A 16,142-nucleotide genomic window follows, 5' to 3' on the forward strand; every position below is an offset into this window, starting at 1 on the left:
CTAGCTTTGCTTCTCACATGAGGCATGGGTAAAAGGACAGGCAGTGACACTGCTTTGTGAGGCTGTGTCCACACCTAACATCCCTGGGCAGGGATGCCCACATCACACCATCACTGGGCAGGGGTGCCCGCATCACACCACCACTGGGCAGGGATGCCCACATCACACCATCACTGGGCAGGGGTGCCCACATCATACCACCACTGGGCAGGGGTACCCGCATCATACCATCACTGGGCAGGGGTGCCCGCATCACACCATCACTGGGCAGGGGTGCCCGCATCACACCACCACTGAGGCAGGGATGCCCACATCATACCACCACTGGGCAGGGGTGCCCGCATCACACCATCACTGGACGGGGGTGCCCGCATCACACCACCACTGGGCAGGGATGCCCGCATCACACCACCACTGGGCAGGGGTGCCCACATCACACCACCACTGGGCAGGGGTGCCCGCATCACACCACCACTGGGCAGGGGTGCCCGCATCATACCATCACTGGGCAGGGGTGCCCGCTGACGGGAATGGAAAGGCGTCTCACTCCGCCAGAGATCTTCTTCACTCTCGGCCACCAAGAGGGAGTTACAAACATGACTGTCATGAAGGTCCTGAAGGAGCAGTCGCTAGGAGAAGGAGCAAGGTGTCAGAAAACTGAAATATGTCCTACTAAGTGCGTGAGGAAAGGCCACAGAGAATGACCACTACTGCTGAGGTCCAAGGTCAAAAGAACACCAGGAGCCTAGTCTGGACTACCTATAACACACTGTATCAAAAACAAAAGTCCATGGATGTACTGAGGACTAGGAGGCAGCCAAGGACAATCTGCTTTAATACCGGGTCAGCCTTGCATGCCACAGGACAACAGCCTGTGTTGAGAACTATGGAAAGGTTACTTCTAGGCATTGAGAACTGAAAGCCAAGAACAGGCTTCTCATCAAGGAGACAAAGAACCCATAGTTGCAGATACTGTTCAGTCTACATGGAAAAAAAGGTGATCTGGGGGTTTGGATTGGAGAGAAGCAGACATAGAGAACAATGGCCCATGGTGGGGACAGGTAGCTTGGGGAGTCAGAAACACAATTTTGAATTTCTAAGAGTGAACAATGAAGGGTTTCAGTAATGAGGGCACCACCAATGAGGGTACCAGTAATGGAAGGCACCAGTAGAGAATCTGGTCACCATCTTTCAGTTCTCAATTAAAACTGCTTTATCCAGGAAGTCTTCCCAGATATTCCAGGGTCAGAACCCTGCCACGTGCTCTCCCAGCAGCCTCTGCTTTTCTGCTACAGAATAATTCTCCACAGCTGACACTGAAATCATCTATGTACTTTAGTTTTAGTTGTTCAATGTCTACATGGCCTCTTCTACACAAACACTATAGAGTTAGGGTCCCTGTGTCTGGTCCTCAGTGATTTCTTGATGCTAGCACAGCAGAAGGGCAGGAAACATCTCAGGAGTCACTGGCATGAAAAGAAAGCCTTCCAGCTTGTAGGGAATGAGGGAGTAACAGTTTTCTAGAACTTGGGGTGCAAAGACAAGGTCTCTGTCATTGTTAAGTCTGACACAGACAACCAGGTTCTAAAAGTTTGGTTCCTAGAAACTCCTTCCTCTTCTGCCCGAGTGTCTGAGTCCTGTCTCTGGCTGACTTACCTGGTTGACCTCTCTGCAGATCTCCCCAACACGCCTCACCAGGAGCTGCTGCAGGTGGCGACACTCAGTGCCAGGCCCGCCATCCTCCCGAATCAGGCTCCTAGGCAGGGAGGATGGATATGACAGAGAACTGCAGTGGGAGGAAGGTTTAGGTGTCCCAGGTGGGAGGGAAGGTCATGGTGCTGGGTCAAAGGAAACCGTAATAAAGGAGGTAAATATGGACAAAGGAAGCGAACTTCGCTGGCAAGGGAAAACATGAACATCTCCAGCAGTTTGGAGACCTAAGCTCTATGCTTGCCTTGCCAGCTCCTCATGGAACTGTACTGAGGCTCCCAGCATCCAGCATGCCCCTTATTTAGTTTTAAAGCTTGGTCAAAATGTGGCCTTCTCTTGTGCCACCTCTAAGAATAGGTATTTAGACAGATGCCTGTATTTAAGTGAGTCCTGGCTGTCACTTACTGTGACCTGAGCAAGTATTTAATTCTCTGTACTGAGTTTCCTCACCTACACTGCTAGGGCAATACTACTGTAGATTGTGGAGTTGTTATGTAGATCCCTGCACAGGCTAGACAGGCACTTACATGTTACATACACTTGTTAACTATCAGCCACCAACCTCTGAAACTTTTGTGAACTGTAGATGCTCTCAAGGCTCAGGTAGATGACATAAACCCCATCAGCTTTTCAACCCCACTGAGACAGGAGTGTCAGGCATGGTGGCACACACCTCTACTCCCAGCATTCGGAGGCAGAGGCAGGTGGAACTCTGAATTTGAAGCCAGCATGGTCTATAAAAGTTCCAGGCCAGTTCTATCTCAAAAACAAATGAATAAATAATATACATTTAAGTGATGTGCTTTTCCTAGAAGATGAGGGAAGATCAGCAGTGGGTCTCAGAAGATCCTACCAAAGCTCTCAGGCTCCCCCCCCTCCCCGCCCCTGAACACAGGGGTTCACTGTAGCCCTGGTGACCTGAAACAGACAATGAAGATCAGGTTGACCTGACTCTGTCTTTCAAGTGCTGGGGTTAAAGGTGTGTGCCTTTAGACACAAGAAGCTGAAATCATCAGGGTGCAGGCCACGGCTTCTACATACCGTGCATGTGCATACACTTCCACACGATCCTGCAGTATCCTGACGATGAGCCAGAAGTCAGGCAGGGAGGGCCCAGGAAGGCCTGAGAATGGAGGCTGTGGAGGTACTGGTCCAGGTGGAGTCCGAAGTGTGAAGGGGGCTTTCTCACCAAGGGTCTCACTGGGACCCTCACTGTCTGAGCCACTGCTGCCACCATCGTAACCTGTGTCAAATGTGCTCACATTCATCCCATCCTTAGCTGAGCCTGAGTCTTCTTGATTTTCAAGAGCATCAGGCTTAACAGTCTCTTTTAAGTAAGTCCCCTGATACTTTCCCCTATGCAGCCCTAAGCCCATATATCATCTACCTGGGGTGCTCCACCCCCACTCTGACCTTACCTAGGTGGTCTGAGTCCACACTGCCTTGACTGGACATAAGGCTTAGTCCCCGGGTAGGCCCAGGCTGACTGCCTGTACAGAGAAAGAGAAATGCCTGGTGTGTCTCTGGATCCTGTGGCAGATCTGCCAGGAGAAATGGAAGCTGGGAGAGACAGCTATGGCCCCCAGACTATGCTGCCTATCTTCTTACCTCCCTGTGACAAGCCAGGCAGGCTGACGAGGGGGATGCCTTCAGAATCCTCCAGGGAGCCAGGGACTTGGGGGCTGGCTATCAAGACCTGAAGAGTAGAAATTAGAACTGAGATTTAGCTCCATGCCAACTGCCACAGCTCTTGGTCCTCAAGTCAGACTTACCTCCCCTTCAGCATCTTCAGCCTTGTCTTCATGGCTGTGCCAAGCCCAGGCCGCTGAAGGGGGCTCCCCATGGAGTCCACCTGGTTGTTGGCCAGCTGCCACAAAGAAGAAGCCACTGTCAGGATCCTCAAGGAGAACATGGCCAGGGAGGTGAAGGCGTCGGAACTCCTAGGGAAGGAGCCAAGATCATAGTTTAGGCAGGATTTCTCATTTGACACTTTGACCATCACATCACCACTGCTGAGAGAAGAAAAGGTTAGGTGACTTGGCCAAACTCAGCAGGCCCAATAACAAGGTGGCTCTACTATCCATGGAACTGGACTATCAGGCAAGTGGGGGAGGAGTAGATGATATGACAAGGAATCAAATTCTGGGGATTCAAAATCCCCAGAGTTTGATGGGGTCTTTCTTTCTGGGATTCAAGGAAGGACGAGCCCCCAGGAAAGCATTAAGTGTTCTGAGAGTGGCTTACCTCCTTAAACTGCGTGAGGGAGCGTTCTGGCCCAAACACAAAACTCAGAGGGGGAGTTTGGCGGAGGCAGGTAGAGCGTCCTGAAGAGCTATGAATGTGGGCAGCTGCTCGGTGTAGGGCGGCGCTCTGGGGCATGCCCCCTCTTCGGAGTGCCCCCACCATCTCATCTTCTAACAACCAGCGGATCTATAGTCAGAACGCAGGTGCAAGTCCTTAGTGGGACATCCTCAACCCCAAACCAAAAGATACCAGAAGATAGACTGCCCTACAGACCAAGAGAGCTCTGCCTCAGTCCTAGGATAACATTAGGTACGGGGCTGGAAGGCTACTGCTTACACTGAAGGGAGAAAGCTCTCACCTCATTCATTGTGTTCTCAATAGCCAATCTGTGGGCTGTGGCCAGACTGGACAGTCCTGGGTGCCTAAGTGGAAGAAAGGTTTATAAACTAGCTTCCTAAGAATGAAACTGAGGGGGAGTAAGATACTGAGAGGGAGATAAGGATGTACCTCTCTTCTTCTGGGGGTGGTAGTGGGGGCCCTAGGCCATCATCTGACCTTAAAGACGATGGCTGCCCTGGGGACCGTGGGAATGAAGTGCTGCTCTCAGATGTCGACCTAAGCAGGGTGGGAGCAGAATCAAAGATCAGGAGCTACTATCCTCCTAGGGTTTCCCAAGGTCTTATTCCCCAAAGCCCCAGAGCCTGCCAAGCTTGCCGCCGTACCGATGGTGCTGAGGGTCCGTGGCTGGGGGGAGTTCCACTTCCAGGGGCAACGTCAACACAAAGACATCAAGAGTGATACTGAGGTCCCTCAAGGGGACTCGGCCTCCAATTGGGGGTCCCTCTAGACTGGAGAGTACCTGGCCTATGAGAGAAGAAAAATCAGGGGTTCCTGTGTGTCCTGGAAAAAGTGTGGCTTCCCGAGTTCCAAGTGACACTAAGTCATTCCCCCAGGCTCTCCGCTGCCTTCTTCTCAAGGGCAGGCAGGCAAACCAGCCATATGGGGACCTTAGGCCTTCCTCCTGGCTCCTCAAAACTCACCCAGGCAAGTGGGCAGGCTGCAGACAGGCACTGAGCTGTGCTGCCCACGCAAGCGCACAGAGCATGTGAGATGTAGGAAGAGGGGTGGCAGGTCATGCATGAGGCTGTCAGGCCCAGTGGGTGAGTCACCCCCTAAAATACTGAAGGAGTCTTCATCGGGGTTCACAGTGTCTGCATCTGACAAAGATGCGGAGTCTAGCCCAGCAGGCCCCTGGTCTGGTTCCCGGCTCTCACGGTATTCCACCTCCAGCTCTGGATCACTTTCGGTGACCACACAGCAGGCAGACGTGTCCCCTAGCAACACAAGACATGTGGTCAACAGCAGAGAAAGCAGTGGGACCACTCAATCCTGGCGTGAAACAGCCATTCTACTTTGACCCGCTTGCTCACACACCTTCCTCTCCCACGAGCTCAGCCTCTGAAAACTCCAGGTCACTGACTTTTCTGTCTACAGTGTCTCGAGGTCCCTCATCCTTGCGAGAGGAAAAAGCAAGACATCCAGGTGTCAGAGAATCAAAATTCAAAAGGACTCAGGTGGGCTAGGGCATTCCTCTGGGGCTCTGGGTTGGGGCACGAGGAAGGAAAAGAAGAGAGAGACTCTCACCTCTCGCCGACTGGATGGAGGGCAATAGAAGAAGTAGTGGGGATTGGAGGGCACTGTGCGGAAGTGGAGGCGACTGATCTCCAGGAACTTCTCCTGTTGTGGGTTTAGAAGGAGGCTATGAGGTCAGCTACCCTTAAAGGACACTAGTCCATCCTCAACCCAGGGAAGAAGCTGAGAGCTGCAGAAGCAGGACTCTACCAAGTTCCCACCTGGATGAGGCCATGAAGGGCATCATGTGCCTCTCCTTTAAGCTGGCAGACATCTGTCAGAGAAATCTCCGGACCAGGGTCTGGATTCCCAAGGACCCGGGTGCTCTGGAACTCGGGCTCACTGAGGTCCTCAGTCTCTATACTGGGGTTGGAAGAAGCAGATCATCGTCAAGAACCACCAAGTGCTAGAGCAGCAAACATCTGTCTCTCTCTAGAGCGTGCTAGAACAATGGCGTGGGAGGTGATGAGGGGACTCAACCCCCTCTCTCCCTCTGGGCTCTAACCTCCACCTTTCTTAGAGACATGGTGCCCCCCTTCTGACTCCCATCACCAAATGGAGGGTGGTATCGTTCAGTATAAGTGGAGACCAGGAGAAGCAAAGCTTGTTGGAAGAGAGTGTTCACTTAGAGGGGGCCATGGAAATGGGGAGTCTGTGGCTCCAGAGCCCTGGGGTGGAGTCCTTGACACCCTCAGTATTCTAGTTGCTCTTTTCTCAACAGCAACACACTGTAGAAGCTAACAGCATCAACCGTCCTGCCTTGTCCTTCCCTCTAGCCTCCTTCAGCAAGGAGCTGTGGAGCTGTGGAGGCCACTGTGGGGACCCGGGAATCAACACATACTTTTGTGCTGAGCTGATACACTCCTGTTAGTTGAGGGAATCATGACAATTATGGAAGACATCAGAAAAATTTCTGCTTTCACTTCTGGGAATGGGTTAGCCCTAACTCAGCTAATCAGAACACCGTAAGTTAGAAGAGATGGGACATGCCTGAGAGGGAGACTGTTGCCAAAGCCAAGTGGGACAAAGCTTCACTGAAAATGAAGCCAGTGACCAGGCACCTGTTTCTCAGGTGTACTTCTCTGGACTGGAAGGTCTTGCTTGTAGGGACTTGGTCAATGTGTCTCCTACAATCCTGCTTAACAACCCTCAGGAACAATGCTAACCTGGACTCAGAAACTAGGATAGCTCGTTCCCGGGGCTCTGGTCCTTCTTCGATGCTACTGCTGAAGGGCCCTGGACTGAGAGGACCAGGGCTTGGGGGTGCATGAGGCAAACCCCAAGTATGGCCACATAGTGCCAGCAGAAAAGAGGTGATGTCCACTTCCTGTAGTAGCTCCTCGCAGGCATCTACAGCTGTCAGCAAATCTTGGCAGGCCACTCTCTGTGATTGTTGTAAGCTTCGGAATAGCCCTAATGGAAGTAGAATGGACCACAGCGGTCAGCTGTCATTGTCCTTCCAGTGCCAACCCTGTAACCCTTGTAGTCCTGCCCTCAGGCACACTCCTTCCTTGCATGATATTCCTGCTCACCGCGGACATAGCACCGCTGTGCGTGCTCCTGCAGCAAGGCGCAGTGGGTGGCTGCCTCTTTGTATCTGGGCTCCATCCAGGCTGAGGATGAGGGGTGGTCCAGGTACTGAGTCCTAGGAATGGGAGGGAAAACAGAGCTTGGAAGACTCCCCTAAATGATACCTTGGCCTCATCAGCCATTCAAACTCCAGAGGAATGTAGAGAACCTTAGCAAATGCATTCGTGATTAGGAGTGTCTGGTGATCTGTTGGGCGATACAGCTAAGAAGCTGAGTTCCTGAATGACCAACAGTCTGTCTACACCTGAGTGTGTACCCAGGCCTTGGCTGGAGGAGGCCAAGAGTCAAAATGGAGTACACTCACCGGAATATGAGATCTCGTGGTGCTTGAGGAGGCTGCAAGCCAACCATTTGCTCCCTCAGTGCTTCCAGAGAACAGCTATAGATGTAGACAGGACACCGGGTCCGGGGCCCATCTGCACCCTCTGTCTGAGGAGCCTGGCGCCCACTGTAAGCTGGTAAGTCTTGGCAGGAAGCCGGGCTTGGCTCTCCTGGGTCCTGGGAACTGTCTGTGAGGAGAGGTATCCATGATCTTCATATCTGCTATGGGCTTCCCAACCCCAATCTACCTCAACAACTCCAAGCGGCAGCCTTACCACTAGCAAGTGTTACACTGAGGATGGGAACCTGGGACTTTGTAGCCTTAGGTCCAGTCCCGCCCAGGTCTTTCAGGCTGGGAACTGCATTCCAATCCCCAAACTTAGGTTTTGTTTCTTCTTGAAAGGAACCCTCCAGGCCATAGGCTGCCAGATGTTGGACATCTGAAGAGGAAAAGAGCGGCACCTATCTATGAGCGCTCTCTGGTTGGGTGGGGAGGAGCTCAAGGGTTTGTATCATTGGGATTGGTGAGGAAGGTCAGCCACTGGTACCTGTGAAGGTAGCTGGGAGAAAAGTCAGAAACACGTGCTGGGGGCTCAGAAGCCTTGCATAGCAGTGCCACTGAGGGGTCTGGGCAGACGGGGAAGGCCTGAGAACCCCAGGAATGCCTACACTCTGTAAGAGACAAACAGGAAACAAGAGCAACTTACAAGGGAACATTCCAAGTCCCATTCCCTTCTTCCCCCCTGACCCGGTTCCTCTTAGGTATGGTGTGAAAGGTCCAGAGAGAAGGGGATGCCAGAACTCTGCCAAGGCGAAGGGAGCCTGGGCAAAGGAGTGTGGTGATGGAGGGATGTAAGCATGGTAAGCACTCAGGGAAAAGCAGCAGTGCTGACCGGGGTAGGAAAGGCGGAGTCTCCAGTGGCCTGGTGGCTGTTGCCTGCTGGATCCTTCGGGGCCGTGTGGCCCCCCACTAGAGGACCTTCTGGACCTATAATGGGGTAGAGATGGTGGGAAAGGGCAGGACCAGCACAGAGGCAGGGCTCTGAGCTGAAAGGGTGGGGAAGGAGGCTAGAACTCAAAGACAGACACCACCCCGGGGTAAAGAAGGGCAGGGCTGAAGAGTGGCATTAGGAAAGCAGTGGAGAGCTCACCTGAATCACGGCAGCTCCGCCGCAGGATCTCATTCAAGAAGGCAGCCTGGTCAGCGGGAGTCAGTGGGATCTCTCGGTCACTTAGCTCCTGCCCCAGGCAGCTGTGCAGCAGGCACAGCACCATGTCGTTGGTGGGACAGGGCCCCTCGGTGAGAGGCACACCCTCTGGCTCTGCCCGACACACACTCTGCTCAGCAATGCTGCCAATGTCCCCGGCTCCACCCTGACCAGCAAAGCCCTTCCTTCAGCCTCAGCCGCCCTGTCACTCACTCACTATGCTGGCTGCCCCTCTTTCTACCTTCTGAGGGGCCCAGGTCTGCTGGCCCCTTAGGTAGGGGTAAGTGGCTCCCAAGTGTACCCACCTCTGGAGAGCAGAAGGAGAAACATCTGTAGCTGCTGGCACTGCGGCAACAACCCTAGCAGGTCAAACTGGAAAGGGATCTCATGGACACAGGAGTCTCTTCCTTGGTCCAGTCCTACAGGGAGAGAATAGGGCACAGTGAGACCCAGGGGACCTATCTGAGGCTGCCTTCTCCCATCTCACTACCCTGCAAACCCTCTCCACTGACCATCTGAGACCCGTGGCTCTGGGGGCACAGGACCCCATTCCTTGCTCTGGCACAGCTGTATCAGGTATTCAAAGGTCAACAGGGAACCTATGCAGGCAGCATCCCGTGGGTGGAGCTAGGAGAGAAACACCAGATGATAGCGTCATTCGACCCAATTTCCCACCTCTGGTCCCAAGAAGTGCATAGCTACAGTCTCCAAGCACAGTATAATCTGGTAGAAAGTAGAGGACAGTTCTGGGGTCACTCACAGCTTGAGGGATCTCAGAGTAGGTCAAATCCTGCAGGTGTTTCCAGCTTTCAGGGCCAGGTCCAATTCGTCCATATTGAGGCTCCACCCATACCTCGGTGACCAGATTGAGCTCTGAATCCCCCTCTAGGGCCTCCACCTCCACATCATTGTCATCATCTGTTGAGAAGCTAGAAGAGGAGGGGGTTTACTTGTGGAAGAAGTCCAGTGGCGGCTGGTGGCAGGGGGGATGAGGATAGCCACACGGCCTACTCAGACAAGCATGTCCCCAGCATGGATCATCTAAAACCAGCAGCTCTCGGCTCTGGTTTGGGATAGAGGTCATATTAGGGTATGGTAGCCAGACATCCAGGTAACCTGGGGGAGGGGACTCTGCAGAGGTGGTTCAGAGGTCAGAGCCTCACATACCTGTCTTTAGTGGAGGTAGAGTGTGGGGGGAAGAGGATGTACTGGACAACACAGGTGTGCTTCTCTTCAGCTGCAGCCTGCCCCAGTGGTTCATTCTGTGGATAAACGGAAGATCCTGTGCAAAACCCCGGCAGTGGAGAAGCCTAGGTCCCTTAATCTGGTGAGGCAGTTTCTAGCAGTCACCACCCAACTGAAGGCAAGTGTCCCAAGGTTCTGATGGTCCTTGTAAGTTTCAGGAGGGACGGCTCACACCTGAACAGGAAGCTCCAAAACCATGTTGATGATTCCTTCTCCGCTACAGGCAAAGTGGAATCCTTCAGAAAGCCGGACCCTGAAGCCACAAAAAGACAGGACAGAGCAGAAAGATGAGGAAAGAGGAATTTAGTTCAGTGCTCCAACTTCCCACCTCCCAGGAGCTGTCATGTGACCTAGTCCACTGGAGGCCTGCAGAGATTAGCGTTCCTTAGAGTGTTCAGGTCTAAGAAGGACCAGAGGCCAAAATTAGCAGAGCTGGGGAGTACAGAGTGGGAAGGCAACAGCAGGGACTGTGGATCAATAACGGTGCTTGGAGATGGGAAGTCCGGCTTAGGCCACTGTCCAACCCAGAGCCTACACTTATTTCTCTCCTTGCCCTAGCTGCCCTGCTGGCTTGCAGACGTACTCGGTGAGAACAGAGAGGAGCTGGGCGATGGCGCTGAGCGGCAGGGTTGGGGCCAGGCCTGATGGGACACTCCACAGCCAGCGATGATGGTAGAGGTAGCGTGACAGCGATGCGAGGCTGGAGGAGGCTGAGCGGCCCGACACCAGGGGTAATGGTCCTGGTGGCTCCAGTGTCAGCAAGAAGGGTGCTCTGTAGTCCAGGGGTAGCTTCTCATACCTGAGAAACAGGGCAGCTCTCCAGTGGATTTCTGCTCAGTCTTCTCTCGTGCCCTGAGGCTTCTTCCCTGTTCTCTATACTGACCTGATAAGGAGCTTGTCTAGTGGTTTATGAAGGACTACAAGACACGGCCGATCAGACAGGGCCTGCTGTGGCCCCAGTGTGGGGGGTGACTTGGAGGGAGAGTTGCCACCACCAATGCCCCCTAGTCCTTTTCGCTTCACCTTGGGTGTCGGCTCCTTACTTTGCACCCGGTGAGGGAAACGAAGGCGCAGGATCTCTTCCTGCAGGCCTGACACAATCTGTGGGGAAATGTGATCAGAATCCCTGATTCCCAAGCCCTCTAGGTCTGGGAGAAGGGAGCCACAGTCAGAGAGAGAACCTGCCCTTTCATGGTCCTCAAGCCTCACTGGGTGTGGGGGCACCTCTCCTCACTGAGCTAGGAGGACTGAGGAAACAGGTCATCAACAGCCAGAACTCCTCAGTCAGATGTCAGTCAGGGCAGTCAGAGGCTAGCTTACCTTATGCCGGGCCTGGGCTGGTGTGCCAATTGGAAACCCCAGACGAAGAACCATACATGGGGTCTTGGAAATGATGCGGACCATGTAGAAGGAGGAAGGGGGCTGGTCTGGGCCACTGGGGAGAAATGGGACTAGGTGAGCAGTCCTGAGCTACAGTAAATGGTCTTCAGGAGTATGGATGAGCTCTGAGGCTGGAGGGAGAGACTGGGAAGAGGTGTGGAGAAGGGTAAGGAAACACCACTTTGCCCACCTGGAGAGCAGCTTGACGTAGGAATAGCCCTCAACCAGAACAAAGCTGCTCCAGTCCCGCAGCAGAGAGGTCAGTGAGGAGTGTGAGATTCTGCACTGGATAGTGCTATAGCGGCCATTGCTGCCCGGGGTGTGCAAGTGCTTAGGGAGTGGTCTAGGGACAGGGTGGGAGAGTGAGGTCAGATGTGCTAGCCCCAGTCTCTTCTAGACCCTGAGGTCATGGAAGCTGATGAGCAGGAAGGCTTGGCCACAGCTGGCACTCTTCCCATCAGCCCCATTCCCCAGTGTGTTCCTCCATCAGAGCCAAGGCCCAGGCCTGAGAGTACCCACGTGTCATGCTCCAGGATTAGCACCAGGCGATGCATGTGCAGCCATCTCTGCCAGGAATTAGCATCCATGGAAAGCACTGGCTTCCAGTAGGCGGCAAACTGGGCATGGGATGAGTCGGAACCACTATGCTGAAGGGAAAGCACCTGGGGACAGAAAGATCAGCCCTTGGGAAACAGTTGTAGAGAAGTAGAATACAACCTCGGAGTAGCAGAGTTATGCTGAACCCAGTTCAGGGGGGTCAGAATTGGGTTGTGGTTAAGGCACACAGGCCAGTCTGGGACAAAGGCAAAAACTGGTTTTCAGCGTGAAGGATATGTCAGGATGACTGACCAGGGAATGGACTGGACAGCCCTGCTGACCCAGCAGGAGGATGGAACCTGCCTATCTTATATTGTTGACTTCAGAGGAAAACTGCTGAGAGTTGGCAAGGCCTAATGACGAGGCCACTGCACACTCCTTTGGTCTCTGTGTTCACTGTACCAGGCTACCAGCTGTAGGCCGAGTAGGAGAGAGTCCAGAACTGAAGTTGTGGTCTTCAAGAAGTACTCAGCTCTCATGGCTGGTGGTGGTTGAAAACAGGTAATGAGTAGGTAAGGGAGGCCCAAGTGGGCTGCATGGAGATGCGTAAGGGCAATGGTAGCCTGCTAGGATACCATCACCTAAACATCCTGCAGAATGTCCATCAGTCTGTCTGTTCAGGCCCTCTTTTTCTAGTAATAGTTTTCCTAGGGCATTAGGATGCAGGAAGAGGAGAGAAGGAACAGTGGTGGTTCTGGCCTCAAGTCTAAACCACATGAACGAGGCTACGGAGTTTCAGGACCTCTTACCGGGGTGGTGGAGCCAGGAGGAATGTAGAAGAGGGGCACTCCACTCTTGGTGCTGTCGGGAAGTGTGAAGTGTTCCGGCACTGAGGAGAAGGACTGAAGGTGGGCCAGCATCTGATCTGTCTGGTTAATGCTGCAGAACAAGGACCAAGCCTGAGCTACAGCAAACTGCTGGGGGCAGATGAAGGGAACCTCGGGGCTTCAAAGAACCCTGGACATGAACCTGGTACACTGAGTCCCTCCTCCCAGCTGCCAGATGTATCCTTCTACAAGTGGGGTACTCTTCATGAAGAGGTGGCCTTATTTACCTCTGCAGTGTGTTCCAGAACCGGCGGATAACATGAGTACGATACAGTGAGCGAATAGGTTGTCTCAGTGCACAGGACACGTCATGTAAAATGTCATAGCCGCCTTCCATTGTCACTTCTACCCGTGTAACTCGAGGGCCCTCAGGCTCTAGGGGCCAGGGTGCCACAGCCACATACTCGATGCGCATATTGTGTTTCCACAGCAGCACAAGCTTCACCTCCAGCTGGGAGCCTCCTGCAGGGGGCAGGAGGGCAAGCAGGGGTTAGAAGAAGCAGGACTTCAGGCCTGAGTCCTACTCAAAGCCTCATGTATCTAATGGAACTCAAGTCTGGCCAGAGTTTCAAACACAGTTCCATACATTTCCAGACCACAGCCTGCCATCCAGTGTAGACACCACACCCCCTCGGCTCTTTACCTTGGGCAGGAGATGGAACTGGGAACTACATGCAAAGAGAACTCAGCCCTGAAAGCACCTCGAAGCCCACTTGTCTTAAGTGACAAGCGGAGTCTCTCATGAGGGCACTTAGATGAGTGGTAGGCGGGTGTCCCCCTTTATCTGGCAGGTCCGCACACACATAAGTTACCAGAAACCTATGAATCTCTACAAGGGTCTAGTGACCCTTACCTTTGGCTAGCGTAACCTCTCGGACACTGTAGCCCTCTCGTAGGCGTACAGACACAGTGCTGACCAAGTCAGCTGGCACCTCTTTCTCAGTGTGCTTCTTTCTGCGCAAGGCCAGGGCAGGGTTGCTGCTTGCGGAGACCAGGTGCTCATTAAACAAGCGGTGCTGAGAACCTGGAGGACCCATGAAGAAGATGGAGAAGGGAAAATGGTGATCTGTCAGCTGATGGATGGGCAGGGAGGGCTACACCAAAATCCCTATGAGAGAAAGTACCAGAGAAGCCAGCCCCAGCTGGACTAGCAGTCCTCCCAGAACCAAGGCCACACCATTGTATAGCCGCCCTCCCCCACCCACTTACCACAATAGTATTCAGGGTTCAGGGCTTCCCCACTGCGCAAAAAGGAGTAGAGCAGAAATGCCCGGTGGTAGACCGTCAGACCCAGGTTGCCTGGCTCGGGTTCAGGACAAGTGGACAGGTAGGAGCCAAACGTCGCCATTGCAATGAACTTCATCAATTCCACATTGGGCACATGGCCAAAGCTACAATCGTAAGAGTAAACTCCTCCTACCTGGAGAGAGTGAGCAAGTGGAGACCCTGTTCCACCAGAGGGCCAGGAAAGGGAGAGCAGGAGAGGGAAACTCCTGCTTCTGTATCCCAGACGCTGAGGGGCAGTGGGCCAGTGCTCCCAGGACAGACCAGCACCCTGTACCTGTCCGCCTATGGAAAACCCATGCCAGCTGGCCATACCATCCTATGCCCTCCTTCTTCCAGGCCAAACACTCTTCTCCCTTCTCTACAGATTTTGGCAACTGCTCCACTGGCTTCCTGTCAATTCACTTCTTACAAAGTGCTTCTTAAACTTTATGGTTGCATACAAAACCTTTTGGGGTGTTGTTAAAGCACATGTCTGGTGTGGGGCCTGAGAGCCTGCACTGAAAATAAGATTTGGTAATACCAGCACCACGGCTGGAGATCAAGCCACTTCTAATCCATAGGCCAAACCCACCTATTTTTTGTCAATGAGGGTTTGTGAACAGCCACACCTACTCATCTTGCACTTTGTGGCTACTTTCACACTGCTACAGCAAAGCCAAGCAGCTACGAAACAGAAGGTCCACAAAACTTAAATACTCACTGCCTGACCTCTGCAGAAAATGTCTGCAGACCTGCTCTACATGACTCATTTAATTTCCTGGCCGTTCAGTTCCTAACCTTCATCTCTATTCCACACACCTGCAGCTGTCTACACACTGGCCCTTGGCTTCACTTGGAAAGAATTCATCTTTGCAATTCCAAATTGCCACATCCCACGGTACAATACCCCTTTAGCTTCTTTCCACCCTCTTCCTGCTGTGCTTTGACCTCATTGAGATTGTCTGCCAGGTCTTTGGCCTCTGTTATCTCTGAGTCTATCCAGACCATCCTGACCCACATTACTCAACCCAGCCTCGACCCTACGATCAAGCCACTCTGAAATCATCACTGTTAAGTATCTGCCCACTTATTTTCTTCTTACCCCCCAAACCCCAACCAGTGTCTACACTGATGCCTTAGTGAAGGAACTGTGTAGGCTGCTCTATGTCAAAACACAACACCCACCCAGCTACATCTTCAGGACTGTCCTCCAATCAGTCCTTCTTCCCTCCTTATGGATTTATTGTCTACTGCTGAGAGGAAGCAGAGACCCTTGACAGAATTTATCTGCATTTTAACTTCTAAGTCAGTCTCAGAGAGAGAGAGAGAGAGAGAGAGAGAGAGAGAGAGAGAGAGAGAGAGAGAGAGACTTGTTCATAAAGAATTGTTCCATCTGTTTCTAGAGATAATGTTTCCCTGTCAGTATAGAGATTTACACTACCAGATCCTTTTTCTGTTTATCCCCCTAATTTTTAAACCACTCTCAGACAGCATGACCCCTTAGAACTATGAACAAGCAAACAAAAAAGGTAATTAAAATACACAGAAATTCTCTCTCCCAGTCAGAATGGCTACTGTTAAGAAAACCTCAAATGCCAGTACGGATGCCGAGAGAAGGGGACCCTTACATACTGCCAGCAGGAATGTAAATTGCTTCAGCCACTATGGAAATCAGCATGGAGGGTCTTCAAAACACTAAAAGTATAACTCCCATATGGCCCAGCCTGACAACTCCGGGATGTGCCCCAAGAACTCTAAATAGGTCAGCACACCACAGAGATACCTACATATCTATGGTTACTGCAGCCATAGTCACAACAGCCAAGTTAGATGATCAGCCTAGGTGTCCAATGAAAGATGAATAAAAAATGTGGTCTATGTACACAATGGAATTTTTATTTATTTAATGTGCATTGGTGTTTTGCCTGTATGTATGCCTATGTGAGGGTATCAGATCCCCTGGAACTGGAGTTACAGAAAATTGGGAGCTGCCATGTGGGTGCTGGGAATTGAACCTGGGTCCTCTTAACCACTTAGCCATCTCTCCAGTCCCCACAATGGAGCTTTACTCAGTGATAAAAAATTAAATCATGCTGCTTGTGGGAGGAACACTGATCACCAG

General features: G+C 52.5%; 1 protein-coding gene across 2 annotated transcripts in view; it reads right to left on the bottom strand.

The window, feature by feature from the left end:
• Szt2 (SZT2 subunit of KICSTOR complex) overlaps window positions 1–16,142 on the bottom strand; it is a 45,869-nt gene that overhangs the window by 17,203 nt on the left and 12,524 nt on the right. Inside the window, exons 8-42 of one of the 2 annotated variants that reach the window (XM_075946681.1) lie at window positions 13,964–14,174; window positions 13,608–13,778; window positions 12,982–13,216; window positions 12,677–12,806; window positions 11,850–11,992; window positions 11,521–11,673; window positions 11,271–11,385; window positions 10,834–11,051; window positions 10,534–10,749; window positions 10,125–10,203; window positions 9,873–9,967; window positions 9,466–9,634; window positions 9,218–9,332; window positions 9,011–9,124; window positions 8,649–8,819; window positions 8,391–8,485; window positions 8,046–8,169; window positions 7,773–7,937; window positions 7,481–7,685; window positions 7,119–7,231; window positions 6,753–6,999; window positions 5,808–5,949; window positions 5,599–5,691; window positions 5,389–5,467; window positions 4,995–5,288; window positions 4,677–4,818; window positions 4,510–4,569; window positions 4,313–4,376; window positions 3,955–4,140; window positions 3,483–3,650; window positions 3,319–3,406; window positions 3,129–3,200; window positions 2,752–2,953; window positions 1,657–1,756; window positions 500–629 (exon numbers count right to left, since the gene is read on the bottom strand). In XM_075946681.1, the coding sequence (XP_075802796.1) occupies window positions 500–629; window positions 1,657–1,756; window positions 2,752–2,953; window positions 3,129–3,200; window positions 3,319–3,406; window positions 3,483–3,650; window positions 3,955–4,140; window positions 4,313–4,376; window positions 4,510–4,569; window positions 4,677–4,818; window positions 4,995–5,288; window positions 5,389–5,467; window positions 5,599–5,691; window positions 5,808–5,949; window positions 6,753–6,999; window positions 7,119–7,231; window positions 7,481–7,685; window positions 7,773–7,937; window positions 8,046–8,169; window positions 8,391–8,485; window positions 8,649–8,819; window positions 9,011–9,124; window positions 9,218–9,332; window positions 9,466–9,634; window positions 9,873–9,967; window positions 10,125–10,203; window positions 10,534–10,749; window positions 10,834–11,051; window positions 11,271–11,385; window positions 11,521–11,673; window positions 11,850–11,992; window positions 12,677–12,806; window positions 12,982–13,216; window positions 13,608–13,778; window positions 13,964–14,174 (5,104 nt within the window). Of the gene's footprint in view, window positions 1–499; window positions 630–1,656; window positions 1,757–2,751; window positions 2,954–3,128; window positions 3,201–3,318; window positions 3,407–3,482; window positions 3,651–3,954; window positions 4,141–4,312; window positions 4,377–4,461; window positions 4,570–4,676; window positions 4,819–4,994; window positions 5,289–5,388; window positions 5,468–5,598; window positions 5,692–5,807; window positions 5,950–6,752; window positions 7,000–7,118; window positions 7,232–7,480; window positions 7,686–7,772; window positions 7,938–8,045; window positions 8,170–8,390; window positions 8,486–8,648; window positions 8,820–9,010; window positions 9,125–9,217; window positions 9,333–9,465; window positions 9,635–9,872; window positions 9,968–10,124; window positions 10,204–10,533; window positions 10,750–10,833; window positions 11,052–11,270; window positions 11,386–11,520; window positions 11,674–11,849; window positions 11,993–12,676; window positions 12,807–12,981; window positions 13,217–13,607; window positions 13,779–13,963; window positions 14,175–16,142 lie in introns of both variants that reach the window. The other variant, XM_075946680.1, reaches the window with a different exon arrangement.

Source organism: Microtus pennsylvanicus, chromosome 13, assembly GCF_037038515.1.
Source record: "Microtus pennsylvanicus isolate mMicPen1 chromosome 13, mMicPen1.hap1, whole genome shotgun sequence".
In the NCBI taxonomy this organism is placed as follows: domain Eukaryota; kingdom Metazoa; phylum Chordata; class Mammalia; order Rodentia; family Cricetidae; genus Microtus; species Microtus pennsylvanicus.